The sequence below is a fragment of the Ovis aries genome, chromosome 5 (assembly GCF_016772045.2).
Source record: "Ovis aries strain OAR_USU_Benz2616 breed Rambouillet chromosome 5, ARS-UI_Ramb_v3.0, whole genome shotgun sequence".
In the NCBI taxonomy this organism is placed as follows: Eukaryota; Metazoa; Chordata; class Mammalia; order Artiodactyla; family Bovidae; genus Ovis; species Ovis aries.
Genome location: NC_056058.1, coordinates 108,130,806 through 108,151,371, shown reverse-complemented (window position 1 = coordinate 108,151,371; position 20,566 = coordinate 108,130,806). Strand labels below are relative to the sequence as shown.

Below are 20,566 nucleotides of genomic sequence, written 5' to 3'. Positions count from 1 at the left end.
CCGCCCCCCGGAAGACTTACGGCCTTCCAATAGGTGGTGCCCTCCGCGCCTGGCGCCCATTGGCCGAGGGGGCTTCGGCGGGCGGGCCCGCAGGGAGCGGTGCGAGTGGACCCCGGGCGCCTAGTCGCGTACTGCTCCGCGGAGCGCCCCGAGGAGCGGTGAGTGGCGGAGGTGAGGCGGGGGCTGAGGGGCGGCGGGGGCTGAGGGGCGGCGGGGCGTCCTCCTGGGGCTGTCCCGGCAGGGGCCTCGGGAAGGCAGCCTGCGTCCAGCGGGGACGCCCTGGAGGGACCGGGGTCTGCACCCGCTCCCCGGCGCCCGGGCGCCCGCCGGCACCTTGTGTGTTGGATGAGGGAGCGGCGGCGAGCGCCCCAGGGCCGGGGGAGGCTCTCTGAGGGCGCCCCTGCGGTGCACGGACGACGAAAGGTGCGCGCCTTCACGCCAGGCGTCGGCGGAAACACTGAGGGGCAGTGTTTTCCGAGGGCTCATTGTGTTCCAAATTCGGTACTAAAAATAATTCGGAATTCCCCAATAAATTAATGGTGCTGCTGTCCCCAAATTGCAATTAGGAAAGATTACCTGACATTTTTTTAGGTTCAAGAGCCTAGACAAAATACAGCAAATTCAACATGATGTCACATTTTTAATGTAGAGACTCTTCCAGCCTGTGATCAGCTTCCAGTGTTTTACAAAATAGCCCTTTAATCTCTGAAGGCAGAGGTCGTGGGTTGGAATTCTGGCTCCATCACTTATTGGCTGTGTGATCTTGGACAAGAGACAATCTCCGTATTGATACTTTCTGTAAAATAAAGATAATAGTAGGATATGCTCTTAAGGTTAGGTATGAGGACTAAATGAAAGAATACAGCTTAAAGTGGCCAGAAAGATTGATCATGTAATAAATAATAAATGTTGGCCAGTATTTTTTTTTAATAAAGGATTAGAGTATTAGGAGCTTGAATAGTACTTGGACTCAAAGCTGTGACATTGTTGAAATTTAATATTAAGTTTTGTACAAGTCTCATTGGTGTTGTAAACTGTGTCCTAAAATAAGCCAGGTGAAAGTTGCTCAGTCCTGTCCCTGACTCTTTGTGACCACATGGGATAGTCCACGGAATTCTCCAGGTCAGAATACTGGAGTGAGAAGTCTTTCCCTTTTCCAGGGGATCTTCCCAACCCAGGATCAAACCAGGTCTCCTGCATTGCAGGTGGATTCTTTACCAGCTGAGCCACAAGGGAAGCCCCTAAAATAAGCCAAAGTGAACACTGAATCAGAGGTGTATCCATCACATTGCAGGAGGCTTCCTTCCCTGTTGCATTCTTGCTAGAGCTAGTCTCAAAAATGAGAAACTGTTGTACTTGAATAATTGGAAAGGCTAAATTACTAATTCAGAATTGATCAGAAATTAAGCATATGCTGAAATTTTTGTGTTAGGTAGAAAATATAATTTACATGGCCTTGGTTTGTACAACTTGGGGAAAATCTATGGAATGTTAAATTTAAGCTGTTCACGTAAATGAAACCCACATCAATCAGGTAATAGAAGGTAAAGCAATTCTGTTATGAACTTCTTTAATAAGTGAATTCTGACTTAATCATACTACATAAGTAAAAACAGATTTTTATGGCGTTCATTTTTCATTAAAGGTTAAAATGTTCATTATGTTCCATATATGACTTCCCTTGTAGCTCAGTCGGTAAAGAATCTGCCTACAGTGCAGGAGACTTGGGTTCGATCCCTGCATTGGGAAGATCCCCTGGAGAAGACATGGCAACCCACTCCAGTATCCTTGCTTGGGAATTCTCATGGACAGAGAAGCCTGGTGGGCTGCAGTCCATGGGGTCTCCAAGAGTCAGGCACGACTGAGCAATTAACACTTACTTATTATGTTCCATATATAGTTGAAACCTATGGCCATTTCACTGATGTTCGACAAAGATTGAAATTGTATTGGTCAAAGACTGATGCTGATAGATGGCCTCAAGAAAATGTTTAACTTGTGAAGGCTGCCCAGTCTATGATGGGAACCACTATCTACACTAGTGACCACTTTAAAAACATAAATATGGAAAATGTGAGCAAAGTGATTGGTAGCTCAGATAGTAAAGACTCTGACTGCAATGCATGAGACCTGGGTTGGATCCCTGGGTTGGGAAGATCCCCTGGAGTAGGAAATGGCAACTCACTCCAGTATTCTTGCCTGGAGAATTCTGTTGACAGAGGAGCCTGGTGGGCTACAATCCATGGGATCACAAGAGTCAGATACGACAGCAGCTAACAGAAGGAAAAAATGTAGGCAGACATTACTTAGCACTTGGCTGAAGCTGAAACTCCAATACTTTGGCCACCTGATGTGAAGAACTCATTGTAAAAGATCCTGATGCTGGGAAAGATTGAGGGCAGGAGGAGAAGGGGAGGCCAGAGGATGAGATGGTTGGATGGCATCACTGACTTGATGGACATGAGTTTGAGCAATCTCCAGGAGTTGGTGATGGACAGGGAGGCCTGGCATGCTGCAGTCCATGGGGTCGCAAAGAGTCAGACACGACTGAGCCATTGAACTGAACTGGTTATAAAACTGTCAAGAGTATATAACTTTTTATATGGAGCTGTTAGATTCTGGTACAGTTGTGGTTCCTGTTTTCTCTGATGTATAACAGTTGGAGTTTGAGAGTTTATTATAAGGTCAAGTAAGGTTAATCGGAAAAGGCAATGGCACCCCACTCCAGTACTCTTGCCTGGAAAATCCCATGGACGGAGGAGCCTGGTAGGCTGCAGTCCATGAGGTCGCTAGGAGTCGGGTATGACTGGGCGACTTCACTTTCATGCATTGGAGAAGGAAACGGCAACCCACTCCAGTATTCTTGCCTGGAGAATCCCAGCGATGGGGGAGCCTGGTGGGCTGCCGTCTATGGGGTCTCACAAAGTCAGACACGACTGAAGCGACTTAGCAGCAGTAGCAGCAAGGTTAGTAAGAGGGAATTCAGAATGGTATTCAAAACATTTCGTGACATTCTCACCAGGCAGAGATTGGAATAGGGCATATTGTGGTTTTTCTTTTCAATGACTGCGAATGTCCTCTTATGTTAGGAAAGCCTCAAGACCTTGATAAGCCCAGTGTTGTCTCCCTACCTCCATCCCACCTTGGTCCATGAGGGATGCTCTGTATTGCCTGTCCACACACAAATGATCAGTTTAGAAAGTAACTGTTACTCCCTTTTGGACTTAATCTTGATGAAGAAAATCCATGCAAGAGTTAACTGCCTGGTTAAATACTTCATGAGACTAGAAGAGAGATTTCCCAAGTTTATAATTAAACTTTCTTTTCTTCCTTTTCTACCTCCTACTCCACCACACCTAAAGAGGCCCATTAACAGGAGTTTTTCACATTAAGGGGAAGCTGATGTAGTCTTAAGGGGGTGTCCAGGAGAGAAGAGTAGAGATTAGTGGGCTTGGAAATGGACCCATAAGCCACATTAAGGAATGTGAACTTTATATTATCCAGTAGGAGTGAATGATAACTAACATAATCACCGTAAAAATTCAGATTCTCATCTTTAGAGGTAGTTTTTTATTGCTTTTTGTGTGCTAGATTTGCATAAATACAGTATGGTTTATGCTGACAGTACCTTTCCTTTGATTTCTATCAAAGAGTTTTGAAAATAGTTTTATCTGCCCGACACAGAAATCTGGTAGGTGACCCTTGGATTTAAAGAATGTTGCTTAATCAGCATGATCCCAGTAATAGATAAGTTACATTTCCTTTGTATGTCCTCTCAAGATCTTATGTTTGTTTATAACATATGCTTTCATAAGGTCATTGCACTGGCTGTCAAGTTAGCAGTCTCTTGGGTGCAGAGGGTCTATTTCTGACTCACAGACTTTTTGAATGAGCTCATCCACTTTTAGTCTGTGGTTAGGATCTATAATTATTAAATGTTTTGCACACTTTCATAGATCCTAAGTTCTGTCTTATGGAATTTTCTCTATATACTTTTCCATGTTTCTGAAGGGATGTGCTGTGCTTAGTCGCTCAGTCGTGTCCGACTCGTTGAGACCCCATGGACTGTAGCTCACCAGGCTTCTCTGGGGTTCATGGGGCTTCTCCAGGCAAGAATACCGGAGTGGGTTGCCATTCCCTCCTCCAGGGGATCTTCCCAACCCAGGGATCGAACCCAAGTCTCCCACATTTCAGGCAGATTCTTTACCCACTGAGCCACCACGGAAGCCCTCTGAAGGTATATGCCACCCCAAAACATGCTACTTCAGAAAAAAGTTTACTTTGAGCTGAAGGCAATTAAGAAGCAGCAAAAACAGAACTATTTTTCCTTCCACTATCTGCCTAAAAATAGGACATAAATTTCCTTTTGTGAAGGACTGACTTTGCTCCTGTACCAGGAGAATAACTGCTATCAATGGAGACAGAAATTTGGCCCTGAGATGGTCTACACAGTCTAACTTTACTAAAATAGCCCTTATCTTTTATTATTCTTCCTCATATATTTATTTTGCAATAATTTACCACCCCTAGAAGCTCAAACCCCCTTTCCCTTGTCTTGTCATTTTTCCGCAGTTTATCACACTCTTTTAAAATGGTGTATAAACTCCACATGTAATTGCTTCTCTTTGCACATAGAAATTAAATATTGTCATCAAGTACGTTTTGTTAACGTTTTTTTCTGTTTATCTTTTGTCAGTTTAATTTGCAGATCTCAGGATAGATCATCAGAGAATAGAAAAGAAGCTTTTTTTCCTTTCCCGAACTTCTGTCTCATTTTCATGTTTCATCATGTTTAATGGCTTTTACGCTCTGGTCTGTGCTGTTTCAATATTACCTATAGCACTGACTTATTTTTGTCACTTTAGTTTTCAGATTAGTGGCTGTCACTCCTGACTGCATAACAGAATGATCAGTGAGGCTTTTTAAAGGACCTAGTTTTCTGGGGCCTGTTCCAGAACAGACCCACTGAATCAGACTATCTGGATGAGGTCCATGAAATCTAATATCCAAAATCAGTGTCACAGAAAACCAGAGGCAGACACAAATTAGAGTGAGTGGTAAAGGCGAATCTTATTCAGTGACTGTTGGAATAGTGGAAAAGAAACCTTGGGATAGAACTAGGCTTCATTCTGAATACAGCAAGGGCAAATGGGGGTGGATAGCAAGGGAGCAAGGTGGGTGTCAGTGAGTGAAAAATTACTAAGGGGTATTACCCTAAAGCAACTTGACAGGATTCTTGCTAAAGGCAGGCTAGGGTGGTAAGATTGAAAGTGGGATAAGGAAGTTCCAGGGTAGGGGATTTCATAAAGCTGACTCAGCAGGACTCTTGCGGAAACTGGACTGTGGGGTCCAAGGACAAGCCCAGGAGCTGGCGTGTGTGCTGCCCAGTCGTGTCCGACTCTTTGCGAACCTGCGGACTGTAGTCCGCCAGGCTTCTCAGTCCATGGGATTCTCCAGGCAAGAAGACGAGAGGGCTTGCCAGGCCCTCCTCCAGGGGAGTCTTCCTGACCCAGGGATCAGACCTGCATCTCTTAGAACTGCATTGCAGGCGGATTCTTTTCCGCTAAGCCACCAGCTTCCCAAGGGCTAGGCCTCATTGCGAAGAGAGCTCAGAGGAGCCTGACCAAGGAGAGAGGCTTTGTCGACATCAACGACTGCTGCAAAGTACAGCCAGGCGATGTTGACGTGTGCCCCCGCGGTGAGAGCGGCATCCTTTCCCGCGGAGGTGCGAGCCTTGATACTCCATTTAGATCTTTTCTTGCAGTGACTTCGTGATCTGTAAATGGACAGCTTTCTCCGGAGCCTTTTGTTCCGTAGCCTTTTAGTGGAGAGTGCCATGGCACCAAAAGGAGAGAAGTTAATTCATGTTCTGAAGCAAATACACGTCAGTAAATATTAAGGGCCTGCTGTGCTTCAGACAGTGCTCTACTTGGTGGGGTTATAGCAGTCACAAAGCAGACATGGGGCCACCCCTCTGATTAGTGAGGGGCACGGTAGTCAAAGAGTAGAGCATAGTGTGTGTGTGTTCAGTCGTGTCTGATTCTCTGTGACCCCACGGACTGTACACTGCCAGGCTCCTCTGTCCGTGGGATTTCCCAGGCAAGAATACTAGAGTGGGTTGCCATTTTCTTCTCCAGGGGATCTTCCCGACGCAGAGATCGAACTCAGGCCTCTTGTGTCTCCTGCGTTGACAGGTGGATTCTTTACCGCTGAGCCACCTGGGAAACCCATAATATAGTATATCAGTAGGTAAACAAGTTAGTTTCACATAGTGATACACTATGCAGGAAATGAAAGAAGGGTATTATAGTGATTTGGGGAATGTTGTGTTAAGGACAGGAGGTTTAAACTGAAATTGTTACTACAGGCTGTTGCTAGTCACACTCAGCTTGGGATCTAGTAATCCAGGCAGAGAAGTAGTGGCACGTACAAAGGCCCAGAGTCAGTGACGAGCGGAACTTCGCTAAGGGACAGGAAGAAAACCAGTAGGAGAGGAGCACTGTAGGCAGTGGTGTGTGGGGAACCTCCTGATATCTATGGGGGTGATTCTGAGGCTTTTAATCTTGAGCAGCTGGCTCAATTATCATTTTAATAGTAAAATTATTAAGACAAGTAAGACTGAGGCAAATTAAAGGAAGCCTGAAGAATCAAGAGATGCCCATTAGGCGTGAAGCTGTAAATAGGACTTTTGGAGCTGGGACTTTGGGGGGTTGTGTGTGTGTGTGTGTGTGTGTCCGTTTTTCCCTTCGTGTGTGTGTCTGTCTGTTTTTTTCCCTCCTTTCCTCTTTTTTCCACTTGGGCCTTTCCAACAGCAGCCTCAGGGTAACCGCGTTCCTTGTGTGCTTGCTCGTTTATCAGAGGCTCCTGGAGTGATCATTCTCAGACATCCAGAGACTGCATGGACTTCTCTTAGCTAGCTGCAGAAGCCATGCATTGTCACGCTCATCAGAGAATCTGCAGCAGTGTTCTACCATGATTACATTATAGAATCCCTCATACTATTTTCTTTCAGGGTTAGTTATCATTTCCCTTTCAAAGTATTGCGGAACAATAGCTTTTCTTTGCAACTATTAATCATTCCTCTTTATATAGTTAAATTATTGCCTTAAAACTATAAACCACTTATTTATGCTGTATTGGTAGCTCAGAGGTCTTCATATCACCTCTTTTGTTACACAGATACCTCACTGAATCATGTGACACTTCATCAAATAAAATACTGAAGTCAGTAGAATTCTTGAGACTTTTGAAAGTCTTCAGAGGTCTCTAGCCCTATCTCTTTTTTCCCCCCAGCCCTATCCTTAAAAGATGTGCGATGTTTCCAACTGTGGTTGTCATTTATTTGCTAGAATGAGTGCTATATCTGTTGGATGGTAAAATGAACATTTTCAATTGCTAAAACTCTAAGGACTTTTAAAAGAGTTTATACCTTGTATATTATTTTTGTATTTTGGAAAGAGCAGTTTTGTGTTTTTTTGTTGTTGTTATTTGAGTTTTTAAATTTATTTCTTTTGGTTCAATTCTATTGGAAAGGGAAATAGGATTGTATCTTCTTTTTTATATGAGGATTTTAATAACGCAAGATATATGATTCTTATCCTTTGTGTTCCACATCCTGGAAGCTTTGAGGAAGGAGCCATGCGCAGGGATTCTGATTACTGACTTGGGGTGGGCTCCATGTGTAGGTGTCTCTGCAGCTCCCGGAGGATTTTTTTAATGATGTCGGATTTGAGCCCTCCCCCCTTGTCTGCTGGATCTGACTCTGGTATTTGCTGATGATAATCTTAGTCTCTGTAACAGGAAAAACAAATGGAAGCCCTGCCTGATGCAGCTGTTTTGGCGACTAGACTTAAAAACACTCTTATCCAGTACCACAACCTTGAAGATGAAAAGTGGCGAGTTGCTAAGAAGACGGTAAATTAATTAACTTATTTGTGTTTGGGGTCTGTCTTCTAATGAGCTGTGGGATGACTTTCAAAATGGTATAGAAAAATATGGACCACACTTTAGATGAATGTGCAGGGTAGATGAATGTGTCAGTAAAGCTGGTGGTTTAACAGCTAACAGAGGAGGGACAGCAGTACTGCACTACGGTCATCAGCTGTTCAGATAATGGACACAGGAAGAGACTCACGGCAACAAGACTGTAAAGAGCAGCCTCTCAGGTCAATAAATGAAACATGTCATGGTCAGTTTAAGAAAGGAAAGTATAGAAATTGATAGTTTGAAATCATTTCAGATATTTTAACAAGCCTGTGAGGGTGGTCCATTAGTATTCTTTTTTTCACCGGTACGACTTCCCCTAACCGTCACACAGTTGAGTGTTGACAGAGCCAACCCTAGAGACCAGGACTCTTCCAGTTAAGTGCTTTAGCTATTCTGATGCTCAGAATTTCTTATGAGATGATCTGGAAAAAAATGTCAGGACTGATTCAGGGTAGTACTGTCATCATAGATGTGAATTGCTTAAACTTAAAAAGATATATGAGCAAATTCAGAAATAAATATTTATGATTCTATTATCTTAGACTAAATTCTTCAGTAATGGTAAATAGATGAGACTGTAATCATGCAAATAATGGCCAGTGAGAGTGCCATCACCGGATCTTGGTGCTTGGGTGTCTTTAAGCTGCTGAAAAACCTTTTCCTAGGGGTCTATAATTTAAGTAAGATGTGTAGTGCTCTAGGATACAGAAAAAATTCAGATATGGATTCTTTGATGGTATGAGTGACTTGTATGTATTTCTTTGAATGTTTACTTATGTAGACTTTATGAAATTGTCAGTTTTATATCCAGGTTGCCACCTATGTAATTATCACTATACACTGTTTTTATTTGTATAGAAAGATGTAACAATTTGGAGGAAACCTTCAGAAGAATTTAATGGATATCTGTAAGTAATTCTTGTAGTTTTACATAGCTCTTAAAATACTGCTAAACTTCAAATGTCTATACACATATACTCATGATCACTAAATGATCATTGGCAGTAAAGTTTGGCTTTTGCTTTTAAGATTTTAAACTTTCTGAGAAGAAAATCATGTTATGCATTCAAACCTTTTAAAATGTCTGTATCCTTGGTGAATAGAGTTGGTGGTTTTGGGAATCATAAATGATGGTATAGCTGATAAAATCTTAGTTTCTTACTGTGGTATATAAAATAATTCTAATCTTCCTTCTGCACTTATTCAGTACTGTAGCATATTTTGCTCTAAGAATTTGTATTGAAGAAATCATTGGAAACTAATAATTATTTAAGTACTTGTCTCTTCTATCACGTTACTTCAACCGTTAAAAATTATAAACAACCTGAATAGTCAATAGTTAAGGAATGATTAAATTATAAAATGTGCTATTTTACAATCTTTAGAAACCATATTTTCAGATATTATTTAAAAACATAAAAAATGCTAAAGATATAATGAAAAATGAATAAAGCAGAGTACTAAACTGTATGTAGCACAGTCATAAGTTGACTTTAAAAAAAAGTTGACTTAAAAAAACTATATTTTTATATTAAAATGTTTTTATTTAACACAAAAGTATGTACCTCTAGATGGCAGTTTTATGTGTGATTTTTGTTTATTTATTTTTTGCATATAGCAGAGTAAGAATTATGTCTTTAACCAGTAAAAAAAATATATTGTTTTTTAAAGCCAGTGCAGATAGGTGCCTTGTGTAATTGGAGTGGGATATTCATATTCTGGGGGCTTGGCACTTTTTAAAATGAAACTATTGACCACACTTTATACATACAGAATGTTTTGAAGTGTATTGCCAAAGATAGCATTTCCAGAAAGGTAAGTTGTACAGTATTTATGAGAAGGACAGTTAGGGTTGGATTGAACACTGTAAGCAAGTGTGGAAGTTAACCCTTTAGATCCGTAACTCCCCGCAGGGGCTGAAAAAGTCTAAAAGTGCCTGGGGGCACTGTGCTCAGTGATTGAAAACTCACAGAAGGGCTGATACCTGGGCTGAGCCAGAAAGAACAGACAGGTGTTTCTTAGGGAATGAGGCAGAGAGAACTGCACTTAATCACATTAACACAGATGACTTCCAGGTAGATGGGAAACACTGAGAGAGTTTGTCTGCAGAATTTAGGCTTCCCTGTTGTCTTAGACAGTAAAGAATCTGCCTGCAATGCAGGAGACATGGGTTCGATCCCTGGGTCAGGAAGATCCCCTGGAGAAGAGAATGGCAACCCACTCCTGTATTCTTGACTGGAGAACTCCATGGACAGAGGAGCCTGGTGGGTTACAGTCCAAGGGTCACAAAGAGTCGAACACGACTGAGCGACTGCCTTTTTTTTACAGAGGTTCACGTTGTGTTTATATAGTTGGAACAGAAAGTATAGGAATGAGGAGAGCACGTCTGAAGGACTTCTGAATTCTTAAACCAAGGAGTTCGGTTTTGTATTTATCCTCTGCTCAACCCAACCCTCCCAGGTCCTCAAAGGATTTTGTATTTATTATGGTAACAGTTGTGAGAGACAGAAATGAGCGTAGAAAGTTTAGAGAAGGGCTTGTATCCTGGGAGACCACGGCTGGCTTCTTAAAGTGTCCCTATGATTGTATACAATAGCACCCACTCCAGTACTCTTGATGGAGGAGCCTGGTAGGCTGCAGTCCATGGGGTTGCTAAGAGTTGGATACAACTGAGCGACTTCACTTTCGCTTTTTACTTTCATGCACTGGAGAAGGAAATGGCAGCCCACTCCAGTATTCTTGCCTGGAAAATCCCATGGATGGAGGAGCCTGGTGGGCTGCGGTCCATGGGGTCGCTAAGAGTCGGACACAACTGAGCGACTTCACTTTCACTTTTCACTTTCATGCATTGGAGAAGGAAATGGCAACCCACTCCAGTGTTCTTGCCTGGAGAATCCCAGGGATGGGGGAGCCTGGTGGGCTGCAGTCCATGGGGTCGCTAAGAGTCGGACATGACTGAGCTACTTCCCTTTCACTTTTCACTTTCATGCACTGGAGAAGGAAATGGCAACCCACTCCAGTGTTCTTGCCTGGAGAATCCCAGGGACAGGGGAGCCTCGTGGGCTGCCGTCTGTGGGCTCGCACAGAGTCGGGCATGACTGAAGTGACCTAGCAGTAGCATGATTGTATACAAAGTTTTCTGACAATGTGTATTCCTGGGAAGAGATCTGTGGCTTTTTTCAGATTCTTAGAGTTATATGATCAGAAGAGCTAGAAACTGATGCAGTATTGATTTGGACACAGAGTTCCCAAACTAAGGACATAGCAGGGGAGCTGAAAAGGACAAATGGACTTGAAAGAGATTTGATGGTAGCGGAAAGAGATTTGATGGTAGCGTAATGATGACAGTGGTGATGATAACTAACATCTGTCGAAACCCACATGTTGTTCTGTGCACTTAATGTTTAGAAAGTCATCTTGGTAAAACACGGTGACTTACTAGTTCTGACTGTTTGAATGGGGTTAAGAGAAAAAGAAGTGTTGAAGTTGAGTCCCAGATTTCTAATTTGGATGCCTGAATTAATTTCTATTACCCACCCCTACCCTCTACCCTTGTCCCAAGTTAGAGAACCTAGGCAAAAGAGCAGATTTAAGATGGAGGATAGTATAAGCTTGAGCTTGAGATATTTACAAACTGATAAAAAGCTTCAGATGCTTAAAAAAGAGAAAAAAGACCTCCAAAATAATGATAGTTAGAGCCAGTCTGTCTCTTTTTCCTTTCTCGCAGGTAACTACTGTCTTGAAGTTGTAGTATTCATGTTTCATACTTGGGCCGTATGTGTGTGTGTGTTTCTTCTGGTAATATGTTTTAATTTTTTCTGTTCGATGTTAGGTTTCAGTTTACCCATGTTGTTACATGTTGATCTGTACTTTCGGGTCTGTATTCACAAACCACAGTGTGTTTATCTGTGTTTGCAGATTTGCCTACTGATAAATTTTCAGTTTGTTGTCGGTTCTTCTCTATAGTGTGCTTCTTGGTACACGTCTCCTTTTGCACATGTGTATCGTTTTCTTGGGTATGTACCTGTTGTCAAACTGTTCTGTAAAGCAGTGATAGCACTTTGAGAGATGTCATTTTCTTCCATTCAACACTTGTTATTAATTTCTTAATCTTTGGCAGGATGGTATCTTGGCTAGTAATTATTTGACTATGACTGACATTGGGCATCTTTTCTAGGTTTATTGATCTTTCAGGTCACTGTTGTCCTTTGCCCATCTTTTCTTTGGATTGTCTTTATCTCGTTGTTTGAACAATGGTTCCAACAAAGGTCGTCTAGTCAAGGCTATGGTTTTTCCAGTGGTCATGTATAGATGTGAGAGTTGAACTATAAAGAAAGCTGAGCACCGAAGAATTGATGCTTTTGAACTGTGGTGTTGGAGAAGACTCTTGAGAGTCCCTTGGACTGCAAGGAGATCCAACCAGTCCATCCTAAAGGAGATCAGCCCTGGATATTCATTGGAAGGACTGATGCTGAAGCTGAAACTCCAATACTTTGGCCACCTGATGCGAAGAACTGACTCATTGGAAAAGACCCTGATTCCAGGAAAAGATTGAAGGCGGGAGGAGAAGGGGATGACAGAGGATGAGATAGTTGGATGGCATCACTGACTCAATGGACATGAGTTTGAGTAAACTCTGGGAGTTGGTGATGGACAGGCAGGCCTGGTGTGCTGCAATCCATGGGATCACAAAGAGTCAGACATGACCGAGTGACTGAACTGAACTGAATCATATATCTTCTATAATAAGTATGTGCTGTGCTGTGCTGAGTCACTTCAGTCATGTCTAGCTCTTTGCAACCTTATGGACTGTAGCCCATCAGTCTCCTCGGCCCATGGGGTTCTCCTGGCAAGAATACTGGAATGGGTTAGGGGATCAAACCTTCATCTCTAAAGTCTCTTACACTGGGTGGCAGGCTCTTTACCACTAGCACCACCTGTTATGGGCTTTCCTGGTGGTTCAGACGATAAAGACTCTGTCTGCAATGCAGGAGACCCACGTTTGATCCCTGGGTCAGGAATATCCCCTGGGAGAAGGAAATGGCAATTCACTCCAGCATTCTTGCCTGGATAATCCCATGAACAGAGGAGCCTGGCAGGCTACAGTCCGTAGGGTCACAAAGAGTTGGACACAGCTGAGCAACTAAGAAGCAGCATCTAAATATGTGTTACACTTATATTTTTCCAGTCTGCGACTAGTTTTTAAAGAAATTACTTATTTTGTCATTTGTGGTATGCAAGTTTTTAATTTTAACCGTCTTGTGTTATTTCTGTTTTGCGTAGTCAAATAATCTTCCTGTATCCTGAGGTTACAAAGATAGTAATTTACATAATTTTCTCAAAGTTTAAAAATTTTACCTTTTATATAGTGGTATTTAGTCTATCTGGAATTGTCTTGACTGATGTCAAGCAAGAATTCAGATTTATTTTCTCTGTTAGGATAACTATGGAATCCATACACCATTCATGAAATAGTGCATCTTTTTCCTACTGACGCGGCCTGCCACCTTTGAAATATGTTAAGTCCTGCTGTTCTTCATGAGTCAGTCCTGGGTGTTCTATTCCGGGGTGACCTATTTTTCTATCCCTAATAAAAAGTTTTTGAAAGTCAGGCTAAAACATGGATATACTAGTACCATGTTAGAGCGTATCTGAGAAAAGAACAGCATAGAAAGTAATGGAGCATTACAGTGTTCTGCAGACTGTTCTTGGCTCCAGTGTGACATGAAGGTGCTTACTGTGTTCATGATAATGCGGAAGATAGCCTTCAGATCTCCTATTAGATCTTCAGAGTACATTCTGATGAAATAATTGATAGAACCTAATTTATCAGACAAGTTGTAAGGATTTACTCTTTTCAAAAAATCTTCACTAAATTTTACTTTCTTTGAAGTGACTGTGAACTATGAGAGCATACTGAAATTTTTCATTCCAATAGCATTTGACTTTAATATTTTTTTCCAGCTTCAAAGCCCAAGGTGTGATAGACGATGTTGTCAATAGTGTAATAGACCACATACGCCCAGGTCCCTGTCGCTTGGATTGGGACAGCTTAATGACCTCTTTGGATATTTTGGAGCACTTTGAAGAGGTATTTGCTTTGAAACGTTGCTGCGGATCGTGTGTGTGTGTGTGTGTGTGTCTGTGTGTGTCTGTGTGTGTCTGTGTGTGTCTGTGTGTGTGTGTGTCTGTGTGTGTCGTGTGTGTGTGTCTGTGTGTGTGTGTGTGTGTGTGTCTGTCTGTGTGTGTCGTGTGTGAGACTGTGCACGCGAGTGCTCAAGTGTGTATGCGCTTGCATTCACTACTGTAGTCATTGCGTTGAGACTAAGCAGTCACGGCAAAGATCTCTAATGAGTGTTAGAACTGAGTTTGTTTTTTGCAATAGCTTTATCCATTCTGCTTAAGAAAATTATGTCTTTGATTGTAAAACTCTGAGGCTCTGAAATCTAAAATTCTGAAAATACCACCATCATATTCAGTTTTCTAGGTAATAGTATGTAGGTTTTCCGTTAATATTAAGCCAAAATCAAAGAAAAAAAATGCCACCTTTGGTATTAAAGAAGTATGTAATGAAAGTGGCTTTTTCTGTCTTATTAACTCATTTCTTGCCATGTTCGTTTTAATCAAAGTGTTTGTGGATTTTATCTTACCCATCTACAGTCTATACTGCCTGCCTCCACTTATCATATAGGATATGAGGTGACTGTTTTGAAAGAGAGATTTGGATTCTGGGTAACTTACCTCTGTACTCTGATTGTATATCGTGCACATGTCCATATATAACAGTGAGATACAGAATAGATTTCTAAATCTGTCAGAATCACTGTAAGAAATGTTGGTAATCATTATAACACAGTTTAAGTGAGTGTTAATGTTTTACTACCGGTTAACTTACGTGAGTCTGTGTCTGTGTTGCTTGTATTACTAACAGCTGTTTGCTGTTCTTTTCCAGAATTGCTGTGTGATGCGTTATACAACTGCGGGTCAGCTTTGGAATATAATCTCTCCAAGAGAGTTTGTTGACTTCTCCTACACTGTGGGCTATAAAGAAGGGCTTCTATCTTGTGGTAAATGTCTCAAAGCCTCTTACTTTCTCTCAGTTTGTTGTAAATTTTGAGTTTTCTAGGCTGGGTATTTCTTTCTACACAAGATATATTTTCAACCTTCATGGCTGTTTTATAGTCAATAAGCTTGGTTTGCAAATGCCAAACCTTAGGGATGAAAGTAACAATATCAGGAAGGGTTTTGCAGTCTTTCTGATGAGTTTTTGTTCCCCATTACATAGTACCCTTCATGCCACAGCTAACAAATATGGGTCACGTGACTGCCTCCAAGAAAGGGGTCTTGTCAGTGGGTTTCCTTCTAAGTCACTCTCAAGAAATAGCTTCTTGGTCATACACTCTAAAAAAAAATACGCTCGGCATGTGCTAGAATATTTTTCCTTCCTTGATCTGTGTATTAATTTTCTTTTCAAAATTGAAAATATTGTTGCTCATGCTTTTGAAAATATCTCTGTAGGTAAATGAGTGTTTCTGTATGTGCAGTGTGTTTTGAGTTGGCAGTTTCAGGTACACCTCCACCTGTTTACTGTCAGTCATCAGAGCCAGGTTGGATATGGCGGGGCCTGTGGGAGCAAGGGTCACACTGCAGGTGTGATTCTCGGTGCCTGGGGCCCACTGCGATGGGAAGGTTCCTGTTTTCCAGGGAGTTACCAAGATGACATGCCGTTTATTCTGAAGGGATTAGAACTTTCCCTATTATACATCTACCAGGCTCTGTCAGAATTCCACTTGGCAATTATCTTTTTCATTCTTCCACGGTCACTCTTGGGGCTTAGTTTTCATCTACATGGATAAGAATGTTTAAATAAGCAATCTGATAATACTTTTAATGAATTTTAGATTAATGTCAGTCATTGCTGTTAATAATCTTATTTTAAATTGCCTTGTAGGGATAAGTCTTGACTGGAGTGAAAAGAGATCAGAATTTGTTCGTGGGTATAACCATCCCTGTGGTTGGTTTTGTGTTCCTCTTAAAGACAGTCCAAGCCGGAGTCTTTTGACAGGCTATATTCAGACGGATCTTCGTGGAATGATTCCCCAGTCTGCAGTAGATACAGCTATGGCAAGCACTTTAATTAACTTCTATGGTGATTTACAAAAAGCCTTACAAAAGGCATAATTTGCTTAAACTCACAGCAGTAGCGCATTCTCCGGTTCAGCTCCATCTCCTAGCTGTGTGGCTCATAGAAAATCACCCTTCCCTCTCTTCTGCGTAGCCTGTAGAAAATTTTGAGATGCTTTTGGTTTATTTTATTCAGAAAGTAAATAGCTAGCTAGAGTGAGCATCTCAGTTTTCCTAAACAGTTATTTGCACGTTGTTTGGAATGGTAGTGTGTCTAGGAATGGAGAGGATGACAGAAATTCACCAAGAAGTAGATATAGGTCTTTGACATAAACTCTCAAGAAACTGAATCGTGCCTCAGTAGGAATATTTTGGCTGCTTAGAAATTAAGAGGAAGCCAAGCTTCTTGCTGGTAGGTTAAAATCACCTGTTTTAGAGCTTTATAAACATTCTGTAAAAGTTTTAACTTTGGAGGAAGTTATATATTAATGTTTTACTATATGTATGCTCTGTGAGTTTAACAATATCTTGGACTAAAGAAATACTACTTTTCTCTATACTTCCTAAAGATGAACTGCACTATTGACTTGAACTACTTTAAATATTGAAAATATCAGAAATAAGAATAGGTATCCTAATACAATGCAATTCAGTTTTGATACCTAGATAACAGTATTTTGTAGATACCTTTAAAAATATATTTGTATCCTTCTGTGCTTTTATTTTGGGAGTCTTAAAAGCCTCTATGCATGAATAAGACAGTGCAAAAAAGTGCCAGATATGTGCTGGGATACCACGTTGACTGAGCAATATTCTGGGTTGTGTGAAATGGGTAGTGGTATCCAGTACTAACCAGTAGAGAATCATCTTTTTAGAAAGTTAGATTTGATGAATGTTTTGTACCTGTTTGAGTTTTAAATGTGTCACTCAAATCATAAATTACTCACTGTATCATACACATTCACGATTGTGATGTAATTTCAGTCTGGAACTATAACAAATGCATTCATAGATTTATACAAATGCCTGGATGAGTCATTTTATAGCTAGAATGGACTTGATTCTGTGGCTACATTAGATGAACATTCCTGAATGATTTTAATATCCCACATGCTCTTTGGCATTTGCACTGTCTACCTAGTTTACGTATAAGTTGAGAATTTGAGGGAACTCAGTGTGTCTGTACAAATTTTTATATTTATATTTGTGTATACGCACACATCTTGAAATCCATTCAATATTCAGTGTGAGTTATTTATGTGTTGTTATTACTGTTCCCACTGTTTCATTTTCTCTTCTTTCTCTTGGGTTAATGTGGGATAAAGTGAGCTCTGGAAATAATATTTACTAGATAGACCTCAAGGTGGGCTTCCCTGATGGCTCAGACAGTAAAGAATCTGCCTGAAATGCAAAAGACCTGGGTTCAATCCCTGGGTCAGGAAGATCCCCTGGAGAAGGGAATGGCAACCCACTCCAGTACTCTTGCCTGGAGAATCCCATGGACAGAGGAGTCTGGTGGGCTACAGTCCATAGGGTCGCAAAGAGTTGGATATGACTGAACAACACTTTCACTTTAGACCAGGAAAAGCACAAAACCAAAATGGTTCAATTGCATGAAGGTGTGATTTGTATTTTACTTTCCTGTGTTTTCCTGAGTGTTACTCATAGTTCTTCGGACCCATTTGAAAATAGAAAAAGTAGAGCTGATTTTTTTTTATTTTTTTGCTATTGGAGATAATGTTCAAAACAAAAGGTGGCACTACCATTGTATCCATAGTGAATAATCTCACAAATTTTAGATTAAAAATAATTTATTTCAAGGTCTGATAGAAGCAATGCAAAAAATGATCTTATATTCTTAACTTGAAATTTATTAATCACCGATGTTTTTCCAGATTGACTACCCAAATTTTTGAGTTGTTGAATTCCTCTGCTACTTCTTTTTCTTGCAATAAGGAAAGAGAACTGAGCAGTTTAACTTTCAGCTTCTCCTAGAAATTGTTAACTGTTAATTTTTACTTACCCTATTGTCTTTTATTTGGTTTTAATAGTGTAGAGTAGGAGGTTCCTTATACTCCAGTCTTCTGTCTAGCATGGCAAAATACCAGCAGGTGTCCAATTATAGGGTGCCCAGATCGGGTAAGATTGCAACAAGATGTATATTGCTGCAAGGGCTGTTATTGCCTAAGCTGGGAACTGCTAAAGGCAAATAAACTGTCCACTCTCAGCTACTCTCTGTTCTCTCGGTTTTCATAACTTAAACCTCCAACTAGTGATTCCATAATCTACTCTTGAATGAGGATCCTTGCAGGTAACAGGACCCTCATGGAAAAATTTATTCACAGTGTTGAGCCATCTGATGGACTGAAGGATCATATTTGAATGACCTGCAGTTTACATACAGCTTCTGGATGGCACTTCTAGACGTTAGCTATTACCACAGTCCAGTTTTAGAACATTTCTATCATTCAAAAGATCTCTTTTACCTGTTGGTTGAATCATACATAAACAAAGTTTAGCACAGTTGTTAGTATATAGATGATGATGAAAAAGAGCAGGTTTTGTTTGTCTTGTACTCGAGAGTAGAGGTGTATTTGATTCTAAGCTCAAGAGCCTTGTGATAATAGGTTACATATGTTATGTCAAATACCATAATGATATGAAATTTAACAGTGTAGGTTGGGATTAATATTAACACGTGTAATGGAATCTGCTGTTTCTGTAGCAGTGCGGTAGAATAGAAAACTAATGTGAGCCATAATTGTAGATGTCATTTAAATTTTTCTAGCGGCCACATTAAAAAATTAAAAGAATCAGTGGAAGTTAATTTTAATAGTATAGTTCATTTCACTTCAGTGTATCTAAAATATTATCATTTCAACATGTAATCATAAAAATCTTTTAAGATAGCTAATCTTTTAAACAGCTTTTGTACTAATTTTTTGATTTCTGGTGTATATTTTACTAATTTGGGCTAGCCACTTTTCAAGTTAATTTTAGTAACTTAGTAATACACAGTTCTGTATTACTGCTACTGCTAAGTCGCTTCAGTCGTGTCCAACTCTGTGCAACCCCATAGATGGCAGCCCACCAGGCTCCCCCATCCCTGGGATTCTCCAGGCAAGAACACTGGAGTGGGTTGCCATTTCCTTCTCCAGTACATGAAAGTGAAAAGTGAAAGTGAAGTCGCTCAGTTGTGTCCGACTTTTAGCGACCCCATGGACTGCAGCCCACCAGGCTCCTCCGTCCCTGGGATTTTCCGGGCAAGAGCACTGGAGTGGGGTGTAATCTACATATTAGTTTGTCTTTCTATATGATGTAGTAGAGAATTTCCTCGAATCACTCTCTTAAGTACAAAATCTTTTCTGGTCTCTGAAGCCTTCAGTGCTTGCTTTTAGTTTGCACTAAGAAGTGTGAACTTCTTAACATTAGAAATAAATCAGTCAGAAATAAATACCACTTGTCAATAAAATAAAAATGATAGCCCAAAATGTTTCCCTTTAAAGATAATGAACTTTTCATAGGACTGTTGATGAAAGAATATAATCTGCCTTATAGTAATATGATTATTTTCTCTAGGAGATATTTGGCATAGTACTGTTTTCAGTACATACCTATTTTTTTAAGGAAGTTAGTTTCATACAAGAAGATAATTTTTTGCATGAACCTTTGATTATCTTTTGCATGTTAATCTTTGATTAATCCTTGAAGTTTACAGAATACTCAGCAATAATAATTATGAGAATTTAGTGTTCTGCAGTTATGTGTAATATAAACTGCTAGCTGTTAAAGACAGATTGTTCATTTTAAAATTCTCTTCATTTTGTTGTTCACTGAGATTGGATGTATTTGAAACTGTTGATTTCTATATGTAAAAATATTTCCCAATAAAAAAATGCCTTTCTTTTCTCTCCTCCTGTCTTTTTCCTTCCTAACTGAAGGACATTTTAGCAACACTCAGGTTGAATTAAATTAACATCTCAAGCTAAAAACTCTGTAATTGATGTCGCCTCTGGAGAAGATAGGGAACATTGCGCAATGCAAAGCCCTGATGTCTGTTGAGCTTTTACGTGTGAGTAACTCCCTTTGATGTAGATAGAAGCTTTACCTGTTTACTTTTAAGAACACACTAGCATCATTTGAATCAGTTGTTAAAATCCAGTTTATACTTCGGATATCACAACCCTATGCATAAATTAACAGAACCCAGGGAAGCTAGGAGATTTGACTTAGACCCTGTGTTATATAATTACTTGTCCAGTCTGTCTCCCATACTTTTCTTCTTCAACTTTCAGAAGGAGGGGATGGTAGGATCTGAGCTTAGAAGAAACGTTAGGTTAATCCCAGAGCACGGGGAATTGAGATAACACATTGTTGTTTCCAGAGGTTTTCCATGTGTGGTCAGATAAAAATCCATTCCTTGGAGTTCAATAAAAGCTATCTGGCGTAAACAGAT

At 40.6% G+C, this 20,566-nt stretch overlaps 1 protein-coding gene across 3 annotated transcripts; it reads left to right on the top strand.

Annotated features, from left to right (window-relative positions):
- The first annotated feature begins 91 nt into the window (after positions 1-91).
- Positions 92-20,023, top strand: STARD4 (StAR related lipid transfer domain containing 4). 3 transcript variants are annotated; one of them, XM_027970562.3, is made up of 6 exons: positions 92-158; positions 7,801-7,914; positions 8,845-8,894; positions 13,951-14,077; positions 14,939-15,053; positions 15,938-20,023. In XM_027970562.3, the coding sequence occupies exons 2-6, from the start codon at positions 7,810-7,812 to the stop codon at positions 16,165-16,167; spliced, it is 627 nt and encodes a 208-aa protein (XP_027826363.1). In that variant the 5' UTR covers positions 92-158; positions 7,801-7,809; the 3' UTR covers positions 16,168-20,023. The 3 variants fall into 3 exon arrangements, with proteins under 3 accessions (XP_027826363.1, XP_027826362.1, XP_060272606.1); XM_027970561.3 differs by having other exon boundaries at positions 92-171; XM_060416623.1 differs by lacking the exons at positions 92-158; positions 7,801-7,914; positions 8,845-8,894 and adding an exon at positions 12,164-12,543.
- The last annotated feature ends 543 nt before the right edge of the window (positions 20,024-20,566 follow it).

What these genes read in the sequence shown, in the direction of transcription:
- STARD4 (XM_027970562.3), top strand. Translation starts at nt 7,810, where the DNA reads ATGGAAGCCCTGCCTGATGCAGCTGTTTTGGCGACTAGACTTAAAAAC. An exon ending in GGCGAGTTGCTAAGAAGACG is followed by an intron (nt 7,915 to 8,844) that starts GTAAATTAATTA and finishes TTATTTGTATAG; the next exon opens with AAAGATGTAACAATTTGGAG. An exon ending in TTTTGGAGCACTTTGAAGAG is followed by an intron (nt 14,078 to 14,938) that starts GTATTTGCTTTG and finishes GTTCTTTTCCAG; the next exon opens with AATTGCTGTGTGATGCGTTA.